Below are 11,516 nucleotides of genomic sequence, written 5' to 3'. Positions count from 1 at the left end.
GGGGGGGGGGGGGGGGGGGTGCCTCCCAGTTAGGCTGCTCGGGGGTCAGGGACCCACTTTAGGAGGCAGTCTGTCCGTTCTCAGATCTCCAGCTGCGTGCTGGGAGAACCACTACTCTCTTCAAAGCTGTCAGACAGGGACATTTAAGTCTGCAGAGGTTACTGCTGTCTTTTTGTTTGTCTGTGCCCTGCCCCCAGAATTGGAGGCTAGAGAGGCAGGCAGGCCTCCATGAGCTGTGGTGGACTCCACCCAGTTCGAGCTTCCTGGCTGCTTTGTTTACCTAATCAAGCCTGGGCAATGGCGGGCACCCCTCCCCCAGCCTCACTGCCACCTTGCAGTTTGATCTCAGACTGTTGTGCTAGCAATCAGTGAGACTCTGTGGGTGTAGGACCCTCCGGGCCAGGTGCGGGACACAATCTCCTGGTGTGCCGTTTTTTAAGCGTGTCTGAAAAGTGCAGTATTAGGGTGGGAGTGACCCGATTTTCTAGGTGCCGTCTCTCACCCCTTTCTTTGAGTAGGAAAGGGAACTCCGTGACCCCTTGCGCTTCCCAAGTGAGGCAATGCCTCGCCCTGCTTTGGCTCGCGCACGGTGCGCTGCACCCACTGTCCTGTGCCCACTGTCTGGCACTCCCTAGTGAGATGAACCCGGTACCTCAGATGGAAATGCAGAAATCACCCGTCTGCGTCGCTCACGCTGGGAGCTGTAGACTGGAGCTCTTCCTGTTTGGCCATCTTGGCTCCATCCCCAGTGAATACCAAAATTTATTCTTCCTAGGTGTAACTTTGTACCCATTGACCAACATCTTTCAGTGCCTCTGCCTTCTCTCCCCAGCCCCTGGTAACCACGATTCTACCCTCTACTTGTGTGAGCTCAATTTTTTAAAATTCCACATATGAGTGAGATCATGTGGTGTTTGTCTTTCTGTGCCTGGCTTATTTCATTTAACATTTCAAATGTATTCTATCAATTGTAACTTGCTAGTGTATTGCATGTATTCTGAAATATACTGATGAGAGGATGTATCTGAAAGATTGTCAACATGATTGCATTTCTCTGCCATGTAACCATACACTATACATTTATCTTGACTCTATGGTTTTCAAGGACAGTACTTTGAGTTTGCTCATTGCCTTACTTTTCTTTGAACCTATTAAAACGCTACTTCATTTAAATTTTATCTAAACTCCACCCTTCCACCAAAGCCTAAAATGTTTTCCTTTTTTGAAGCTGCACTTATGATGGTGTTTCTCCTTTGAGGGAGCAAGAGTTAAGTTCAGCTTTTGTTTCCAGATTTGAATCACTTAAGAGTACTTTAACAAGTGAATATGAATACGTATAGTAATGTAACATTTTAAGTTTTGTAGAAAGTTTTGTAATTATCTAAGGACTGTTTACCTTATCCTTTTATGGACAACAACAAGACCTTTTGGTCAGCCACATTTTTTATTTTCCTTTTCATTTCTATGAATAAAAGATTCAGTGGACTTTGTTTCTTATCTTGTTTTTTAAAATTATGTTTTATTTAATGAGTGCTTCTTCATTTAAAAATAATATAATCTGGTCACAAAGGCTACATTCTCATCTCTGACCATGAGGTGGTTATAGTTCTAGGCGTTAAATGCTGTTCTACGACCAATTGATCTTGATCTCTTCCTAGAGCTGATTTTAAAAATCATTCTTTAAGAATTTGCCTCTCTGATATGCTCACTCTCTGAATTTATTATTTATATCGGAAATAAACTCATGTATATATTAAAGTAACAAAAATGTGAAATTATTTTAGCGATTTATATGGAAATGTACTTATGACATTTATAACTGCAGACATCTGTTTAGCTTATATGTATGCATTCCAGGAATTCAAGCAAAGGGCAAAAGATCGTGATGCTTTCCATGTCATTCAGGATTGCAGTGGTTTGCCATACAAATAAAGAAAATTAAGTAAAAGTATGAAGACCTGTAAAATACAGTGGACAGATTCTTTATGGCTAACAGGAAATACAGAGTTTCTTTTCATAAGAGAGTTGGATAGAAGAAACAGTATTTTTCATATTCTTATTTGCAAAAACCTTTCTAATATGTCACTAAGTAAAATTTCATCACAAATATAGCCTTTTCTCCTGTAAGAGCTGTCCTAACTCTTCTGTTTAGCCACATTTGCGTAAGTATTTTCAATTTCTTTGTCTTCAGGACACGTGTGGGTAAATTCTTCACGGGCATAGGCATTGTGGAGATAACGCCAGACTCCTGAGAATTCTTCTGGAATGTCAAAGTCACGATATTTCTTGGCAGCAACCTAGAATTTTGAAAAAAAAAAAGAGGGAAAAAAAGGCATCAGTAATATGTCTGCTATGTAGAAATGTATCTTAGAAGTCAAGATTATCCCTTCCTGTGTCCATGAGTTCTCATTGTTCAATTGGTGGGGGGTGGGGGGGGCGGGGACAGCATTAGGAGATATACCTAATGCTAAATGACGAGCTAATGGGTGCAGGAAATCAACATGGCACATGGATACATATGTAACAAACCTGCACATTGTGCACATGTACCCTAAAACCTAAAGTATAATAAAAAAAAAGAAAAAGAAAAAAAAAAGATTATCAAAGGCATCTTATTGACACAAAAAGCACTATAAAATAAACTACGAAGTAGACTCGAATCTTGGACTATTTTGATGTTTTGTCTACAAATGTTGACAAAACTACATGCTTACAATCATGTTTATATTGATTCCGTATTTAATTATGACTATATTTAGAGGAAGGAAGCACAGAAAATGAGCACATACCCACCACCACTAGACTAAGAATTTATTTAGAGTCCTATGTCTTATTTCTTTACGTATTCTCTGTGTTTGGCATAGGACTCAAAGAGTAAATTCTGTGTAAGTCTATGCAATAAATATTTGTTAAATTTATGATTAATTCATCATAATACTAAAAGCCCAAATTGGTTATTCCCTATTATGATCTAGGCACTGTTCTAAGCATTTTAAATGCTTTAATTTATTTAATTCTCTTAACAATTCTGTAAAATAGGTAATATTATTATCCTTTACAAAATAAGACAGTAGAAAATACCTTCTGATTTGGAAAGAAAGAAACAAGGTTTGGCTGGGCACGGTGGCTCATGCCTGTAATCCCAGCACTTTGGGAGGCCAAGGCAGGCAGATCACTTGAGCCCAGGAGTTCAAGACCAGCCTGTGCCACATGGTGAAACCCTGTCTCTACAAAAAGAACAAAAAATTAGCCAGGCGTGGTGGCACGCACCTGTAGTCCCAGCTACTCAAGAGGCTGGGGTGGGAGGAATGCTTGAGCCTCAGAGGTGAGGGTTGCAATAAGCCTTGATCATGCCACTGCACTCCAACCTGCGTGTGAGAGCAAGACCCTATCTCAAAAAAGAAAAAAAAAAGAAACAAGTTTTAATAGTTCCCAGAAGAGAACATTATGGGTCTTCCCTCTAAAGAGAAAAAAGAGATGTATATACTACACATGATGATGATGATAATGACAAAGCTATAATATAATAATACTGCACCGGAAGATCACTATGCTTTGTGCTGGCAACTGGCAAACCCCTCCCACCCATTCAGCCTGCCCTATAAAGACTTACTTTAATAATGTTCAGCTTGGGTAACAAGCTACAATCAGCCAGTGTTAGCTGGTCCCCATCCAAGAATAGTCTTCTGGAAACTGTGGGTTCCTCAGCACTGTCTGGATCAATTTCATCCAGAAGTGGGGTGTTTAAGTAGTCATCCAGACGCTTGAATTCTTTGAGCAGAGATTTTTCAAAATCTGAGGCAATGAAGCAATAAGAGTTACTTGTAAATGTATTGTCTTTTGACTAAATACATTCTAAATATGCTTTCCACATATTTAGAGACCTCTATCTATACATAGTACTTACACTGGCTCTTCAATATCTAGTTAACTATTTAGAATGCTCAGCTACTCACTGATAAGACAAAGTAAGATCAAATAGTGAGTGTAAATCTTTTGGGCTTTTCTTAGGGAGGTGCATTGGCAGGAGAGTAAAAGAAAGAAAGAAAAGTGATACATGTTATCCAACTCAGAAGAGTTAGAAAGCGAAAGAAAAAACACAGTTCTGGTGACTCAGAGGATAATAAACCTATTTAAGAATGTTCGTGGGAAATGGTAGGTGCCACAGTTTAAGAAACCTTAAAGGTACACAGTCCTGCAGTTAGTTCACACCTGGTATGTCAATATTCTAATTGAGCTATGTTGGTAATTGCTATATTGAATCTTGAGTTCTAAATCTAATAAAAATTCATGCAAGGGAATTTCAGAGGAGAGTACAGAGAATGAGGGGAAGACTAGGCTAGTCCCCAAAATATACTATATATTCAGGAAAATTCTATTTTTGCTGAGTGAGAATATGAAGAGTGAGAGAAAAATAGAGATTTAAAGAAACGTATCTTACTCTTATTTGCCTCCTTTTGTGTATTCTTAATGTATGCAGAAAACTTGGCAAAGAGGTTACAGCCCACATCAAAAGACTCCTTGTACTTGGGACTCAGGTGAGGGTACCTTAAAAAGAAACATGACTCAACTATCATTTGCACATAACATGACAGAGACCAGGTGCCCTAGCTTGCACTATACTGAAAATGGAAGTTCTGGAACATTGTGCTGGAAACTAAACACCCTTAGAAGTCTCTCAGTAGAAGTTTATATTTTTTCCAATCTCAGAACACTTTAGTTTCTAAAGTTCACAGAGAAATCAGTTGTCTGGAATCCAAAGCTCATTTATCTGTAGAAACAATGTTTCAAATGGTGGTTTCCATACTTGCTCCTGAAAGCCTGTTTGTCAGAAGATATAATGTCAGTACAATACATTTTCAGACATGAGTAGTAGAAAAATATGGTTTTGGCCAGGCGCAATGGCTCACGCCTGTAATCCCAGCACTTTGGGAGGCTGAGGTGGGTGGATCACCTGAGATCAGGAGTTTGAGACCAGCCTGGCCAACATGCTGAAACCTTGTCTCTACTAAAAATACAAACATTAGCTGGGCGTGGTAGTGGGTGCCTGTAGTTCCAGCTACTCGGGAGGTTGAGGCAGGAGAATTGCTTGAAGCTGGGAGGTAGAGGTTGCAGTGAGCTGAGATTGCACCATTGCACTCCAGCCTGGGGGACAAAAGTGAAACTCAGTCTCAAAAAAAAAAAAAAAGAAAAAGAAAAATTTGGTTTCAAATATTACAACTTATAAAATAAATGATGGAATAAATAGGATGGAGAAAATGGGAAAAAAGTAGCCAAGATATCCTCTCTTAGTAATACAAAGCTCAGTTAGCATAATTAAAATAATGTAATAATATAATTCACCACATTAACAAATCAAATAAGAAAACCCATTTGATAATGACTAGATGCAGAAAAGTATTCAATAAAAAATCAGCACCTCATGGAGATATCTGTGCTCCCATGTTCACTGCAGCATTACTCACAAAAGCCAACATATAGAAACAACCTAAGTTCCCATCAATAGATGAATGGATATAGAAATTGTGAGATATATATATATATATATATATGTAATAGAATATTAATCAGCCTTAAAAAGAATGAAATCCTGTCATTTGCAACAACATGGATAAATAAACATGAAATAAGCCAGGCACAGAAAGACAAATACTCCATGATCTCACTTATGTGTGGCATCTTTAAAAGGTCAAATATATAGAAAAAAGAATAGAGCAGTGATTACCAGGGGCAGTGGGGGGAGGAAATAGGGACATGTATGTCGAAGGGTACAAAGTTGCAGTTATGTAGAATGAGTAAGTCTAGAGATATAATATATAACATGAGGACTAATAATATTGTATGCTGAAAATTTGCAAAGGGTAGATTTTAGGTGCTCTTACCATATATGAAGCGACGGATATGTTAACTTGCTTCACTGTAGTAATCATTTCACTATATATATGTATATCAAGACATCATGTGGTATACCTTAAATATATGCAATACAAACAAAGGCTAAAACACTCAATTCCTTTTCATAAAAAAAACTCACTGGAAGCTAGAAATGGTCAGGTCAAAAACTTAGATATCTTCCTTGATTCTTCTCTTTCCCTCTAACTCCACATTTGATCTATCAGCAACTCTGGTCAGTTTACCTTTCAAAATGTATCCAGAATCTGTCCACCTCCCCGCCCCTGCCCAGTCCAAAGCCTCCTGACTATTCTCCCTACTCCCATACTTGTCCCTCATACACCTGGAATATTCTCCACCCATAGACAGAGCAATCATGTTAAAATGTAAGTCATATCGTGTCTTTCCCCTACTTTCTCTGGACGCTCAATTGTAACATTGCAACATCACTCCTTTCCCTAACATCACTACTTCTCTTTTTTGCTTTATTTTTCACTTTAGCAGGACAGTTTTAAATTACCTGTGTTATGCCTTCCCCAACCCCAGGCAACACAGTATGGAGAGAGATGCCCTTTGCTTGGGAGGAGAAGAGGTAAGTGAACACCAGACTTTGCCTCAGACCCAAGCACTGGGCCCAACACAGTAAAGTCTAGCCCTGGACAGGCCATGATTACCCCAGACTTTAGGCTGGTCCCCACAGACTTGGGCAGTAGGCCAGCCCTTGTAGCCCCACTGTCCAGGCCATCCCCGCAGGTCCCAGACTCCAGACTTCCTTCAGCACCAGATCATACCTCCAGGCTTGCACCCCTCCAAGACAGCCCCTTTGCTTCAGGACAGCCACTGTACCCCCAGACTCAGCTTTCAGGCCCTCTCCATCACAAGACTAGCACCTTTGGACCCCAGTTGAAGGCCAGTACCCACAGACCCAGTATCCAGACCAACTCAGCTCCAGGCTGGCCCTCACACTCCCAGGCTTTGGGTCTGTCCCAGTGCCACATTGACACCCATGGACCTCAGCTCCAGGCTGGCCCCCATGGCCTCAGGTACTAGGTCAGCATCCAAACATTCAGCCTCCAATATAGCCCTCATGGGTACAGACTCCAGGCCATCCCTAGTGGCCCCAGATTTCAGGCTGGCCCATTCAAGCTCAGGCTTCAGGCCCAGACCAGGCTCCAACCGAGCCCCAAAAAGGCTGACCCACAGAACCCCAGTCTTCAGGCCCAACCCGGTACTAAGCTGGCCTCTTCAACCCCAGATTTTGGGCAACAGTAGCAGAATACACATTATTTTCAAGTACATACAGAATATTCACCAGGATAGATCATATGTTAGGCCACAAAACAATTCTTAACCACTTACAAAGATTGAAATTATATCAATTATTTTTTCCAACCACAATGAACCTCCTTGTCTTGTTTCTGATCTTAAGGGGAAAAACTTCAGTCCTTCACTATTGAGCACAATGTCAGCTGTGGGTTTTTCTTTTTTGTTGTTGTTGTTTTATTGGGTATTTTATTATGTCAGGAACTGTGCTAAATGCTATAAATGTATGATCGTATTTCATCTATGCAATGTATTTTTTTCATTTCTTTTATTATACTTTAAGTTCTAGGGTACATGTGCACAACATGTAGTTTTGTTACATATGTATACATGTGCCATGTTGCTGTGCTGCACCCATTAGGCATATCTCCTAATGCTATCCCTCCCCGCCCCCCGACAGGCCCCGGTGTGTGATGTTCCACCCTGTGTCCAAGTGTTCTCATTGTTCAATTCCCACCTATGAGCGAGAACATGCGGTGTTTGGTTTTTTGTCCTTGCCATACTTTCTTGTTTCCTCACATGCCTCAGTTTTTTTTTTCTTGAAAACCAGATGTTTTGAATGTTATAATGGAGAAACTCTGGAAATCTGATTGATTCTCCCACTCCCCTGGTCTTGTTGTTGCTGCTTATCGTGGTTGTTGTTGGTTTAGTTAATTTTCTTAACTAATTTTGTAAAGCCTAGATTTTTTTGGTATGTGTGGCCTCTGAAATATTTGTTCCATTAGCTTTAGTCAGCTATTGATTTTACAGAGATTTTATTAAACTCCTGGAAGCAAAACAAAGAAACAAACTATGAAAAGAAAAAGCTTTCTTAGTTTTTGAGGGTTGGTTCTGTGCTGGGGCTCTCCTTCATTGCTTAGCTACACAGTTTAAAGTTCTGCCTTAGCCTTCATTTTCTGCTTGTGTGGTGCCTGAAGTTTAGCCAGAATTGAGAGCCTAGTCTTCTCAGCTCTTTTGTGAGCACACATCTAGAAATTGGTCCATGCATAGTCTTCTATAGTCCTCAGAATACATAAAATGTTTTGAAGCCGTTATTTCCCTAAGCATCCCCCAAGTATGTCAGCTTCTTTCTTCCTGGGATTTTTTTTTTTTTTTTTGAGATGGAGTTTTGCTCTTGTTGTCCATGCCCAGGCTAGAGTGCAATGGCGCAATCTAGGCTCACCACAACCTCTGCCTCCCAGGTTCAAGTGATTCTCCTGTCTCAGCCTCCCGAGTAGCTGGGATTACAGGCATGCGCCACCATGCCCAGCTAATTTTGTGTTTTTAGTAGAGATGGGGTTTCTCCATGTTGGTCAGGCTCGTCCTGAACTCCTGACCTCAGGTGACCTGCCCGCCTCGGCCTCCCAAAGTGCTGGGATTACAGGCATGAGCCACTGCGCCTGGCCCTTCCTGGGATTTTTCAATTTGTCTATTGCTTTTCCCAAATGTTATTCCTTGTCCTGTGTAGCTGTGACTAATACATTTGCTTTAAAATTCTTTCCACAACCACCACCAGGGAAGGTGCCTCAGCCCTGGGGAAGCTCTAGTGCAGGTGACAAAAAGGTAAACTACTGAGGTAATACTTCAGGGAACCACCAGATAGGTCAAACCACACAATCACAGTTCATTGAAAATAAGGTCAATATCACTTCCTCTGGTACCAGTAACCTGCACCTGCAATATAAGCTGCCATTTTTAAGGCTATTGATGGGCTGAGGGTTGGAGGATGGTATCAAGGTAACCAAAAATGCCACAGAGCTCTGAAATTTAGATTTTTTATTCATTAAGTGTTCTCCTGGCTGCTGTAATTTTTGCTTAGATTCCAGGGTTCTGAAAAAGTTGCTTCTGACAGTTTTGCCAGCCTATTCATTGCCATTAATGTGGGTGTTTACAAGGCTTTTAAAAAGGAGATAAAACAAAGTTCATATGGAAGGGTTCCCATATCCAGCAATATGGAAGACTAACCGCTGTGGAGGGCCCTTTTGGCAGTGTTTGTAACAATAAAACTTAGAAACAATATTTCAGTCCTTTTTCAAGTCATGGTAACTATTATGAACTAGTATGAACCAGTGGTTGTTGTGTGTTATCGAATCTTCACTTTTAAAAATGGGTGTGTCAAAGAGTGGGTGGAGATAATTTTTAATACATTTGACTGCTTGACCATTAATATCTAATGGAGATATACTGCACATCATCCAAAGGTTCTGGACTTTGAGCTGACTGTAGTAACTGTGTGTTCCATATATGAGAAGAGGGATACGTACATTTATTTGGGTGGTCAGAGGGGCAAACTATGGCAGATAACACACTTATATACCACTACTTAGATATAACCACATGAATTACCTCTGGACAATGAGCTGTAAATGGAAATTTTTGGGTGTGGCTTCCGTGAAAACTCCTTAGAGCTGGCTTGTATATTAGATCTGTTGCCTGGAGTTCCAGCAGACATATTGTCACCATGAGTTAACTTTGAGACTGGAAGCCTCAATTGAAGGATGGCAGAGAAGAAAGATTAGGAGTTGAAACCCCTAATGAAATTATGGAGCTATCATCCCAGGTTCATTCTGAGTTTCTTATGTGACAAAAATAAAAACCATATTTCTTTCTTTCTTTCTTTCTTTCTTTCTTTCTTTCTTTCTTTCTTTCTCTTTCTTTCTTCTTTCTTTCTTTCTTTCTTTCTTTCTTTCTTCTTTCTTTCTTTCCCTTCCTTCCTTCCTTCCTTCCTTCCTTCCTTCCTTCCTTCCTTCCTTCCTTCCTTCCTTTCCTTTCCTTTCCTTTCCTTTTTCTTTTGGTTTTAACGAGCAGAGAGTTTAATAGGCAAGAAGGAAGGGAGAAGACAGAAGGAAGAAACTCCCCCATATCGAGACAGAGGGAGGGGGCTCCAAAGCTGAAAGAGGAGGCCCCCCAAAAACCATATTTATTTCATTAAAAAATTTTATTTTAGGTTTCGGATACATGTGAATGTTTGTTATATAGGTGAACTCATGTCATGGGAATTTGTCGTACAGATTATTTCATCACCAAGGTATTAAGCTCAGTACCCAGTTGTTATCTTTTCTGCTCCTTTCCCTCCTCCAACCCTCCACCCTCAAGTAGACCCCAGTGTATATTGTTCCCTTCTTTGTGTTCATGAGTTCTCATCATTTAGCTCCTGGTTATATGTGCGAACATGTAGTATTTGGATTTCTGTTCCTGTGTTAGTTTGCTAAGAATAATAGCCTGTAGCTCCATCCATGTTCCTGCAAAAGACATGATCTCATTCCTTTTTATGGCTGCATACTATTCCATGGTATATATGTACCACCTTTTCTTTATTCAGTCTGTCATTGATGGGCATTTGGGTTGATTCCATGTCTTTGTTATTGTGAATAGTGCTGCAATGAACATTCTCATGCACGTGTCTTTATGGTAGAATGATTTATATTCCTCTGGGTATATATCCAGTAATGGGATTGCTGGGTCAAATGGTAGTTCTGCTGTTAGCTCTTTGAAGAATCACTACACTATCTTCCACAATGGTTGAATTAGTTTACACTCCCACCAACAGTGTATAAGTGTTTGCTTTTCTCCACAACCTTGCCAGCATCTGCTATTTCTTGACTTTTTATTTTTATTTTTAGCCATTCTGACTCGTGTGAGATGGTATCTCATTGTGGTTTTGATTTGCATTTCTCCAATGATCAGTAATGAGCTTTTTTCCATATGCTTATTTGCCCCATGTATGTCTGTTCATCTGTTCATGTCCTTTGCCCACTTTTGAATGCGATTTTTTTCTTGTAAATTTATTTAAGCTCCTTATAGACACTGGATATTAGACTTTTGTTAGATGCAGTTTGTAAAAATTTTCTTCCATTCTGTAGGTTGTCTGTTTACTCTATTGATTGTTTCTTCTGCTGTGTAGAAGCTCTTTCATTTAATTAAATCCCATTTGTCAATTTTTGCTTTTGTTGCAATTGCTTCTAACATCTTTGTCACGAAATCTTTGCCTGTTCCTATGTCCAGGATGGCATTGCCTAGGTTGTCTTCTGGGTTTTTGTAGTTTTGGGTTTTACACTTAAGTCTTTAATCCATCTTGATTTTTGTATATGGTGTAAGGAACGGGTCCAGCTTCAATCGTCTGCATAGGGCTAGCCAGCCCAGCACCATTTATTGAATAGGGAGTGCTTTCTCCATTGCTTGTTTTTGTCAGCTTTGTCAAAAATCACATGGTTGTAGGTGTGCGGCCTTATTACTGGGCTGTCTATTATGTCCCATTGGTCTATGTGCCTGATCTTTCTTTCTTTCTTTCTTTCTTTCTTTCTTTCTTTCTTTCTTTCTTT

The 11,516-nt window shown here is 40.1% G+C and overlaps 1 protein-coding gene across 3 annotated transcripts in view; it reads right to left on the bottom strand.

The window, feature by feature from the left end:
- Positions 1-1,542: 1,542 nt before the first annotated feature.
- CLIC2 (chloride intracellular channel 2) overlaps positions 1,543-11,516 on the bottom strand; it is a 109,802-nt gene continuing 99,828 nt past the window's right edge. For all 3 annotated transcript variants that reach the window (XM_058441621.1, XM_032757830.2, XM_032757831.2), the window contains exons 4-6: positions 4,442-4,548; positions 3,614-3,795; positions 1,543-2,297 (exon numbers count right to left, since the gene is read on the bottom strand). In XM_058441621.1, coding sequence (XP_058297604.1) covers positions 2,136-2,297; positions 3,614-3,795; positions 4,442-4,548 — 451 coding nt within the window. In that variant the 3' untranslated portion in view covers positions 1,543-2,135. The remainder of the gene's footprint in view (positions 2,298-3,613; positions 3,796-4,441; positions 4,549-11,516) is intronic.

The sequence above is a fragment of the Hylobates moloch genome, unplaced genomic scaffold (assembly GCF_009828535.3).
Source record: "Hylobates moloch isolate HMO894 unplaced genomic scaffold, HMol_V3 SCAFFOLD_7, whole genome shotgun sequence".
Lineage (NCBI taxonomy): Eukaryota > Metazoa > Chordata > Mammalia > Primates > Hylobatidae > Hylobates > Hylobates moloch.
This window is presented reverse-complemented; position numbering and strand designations above follow the sequence as displayed.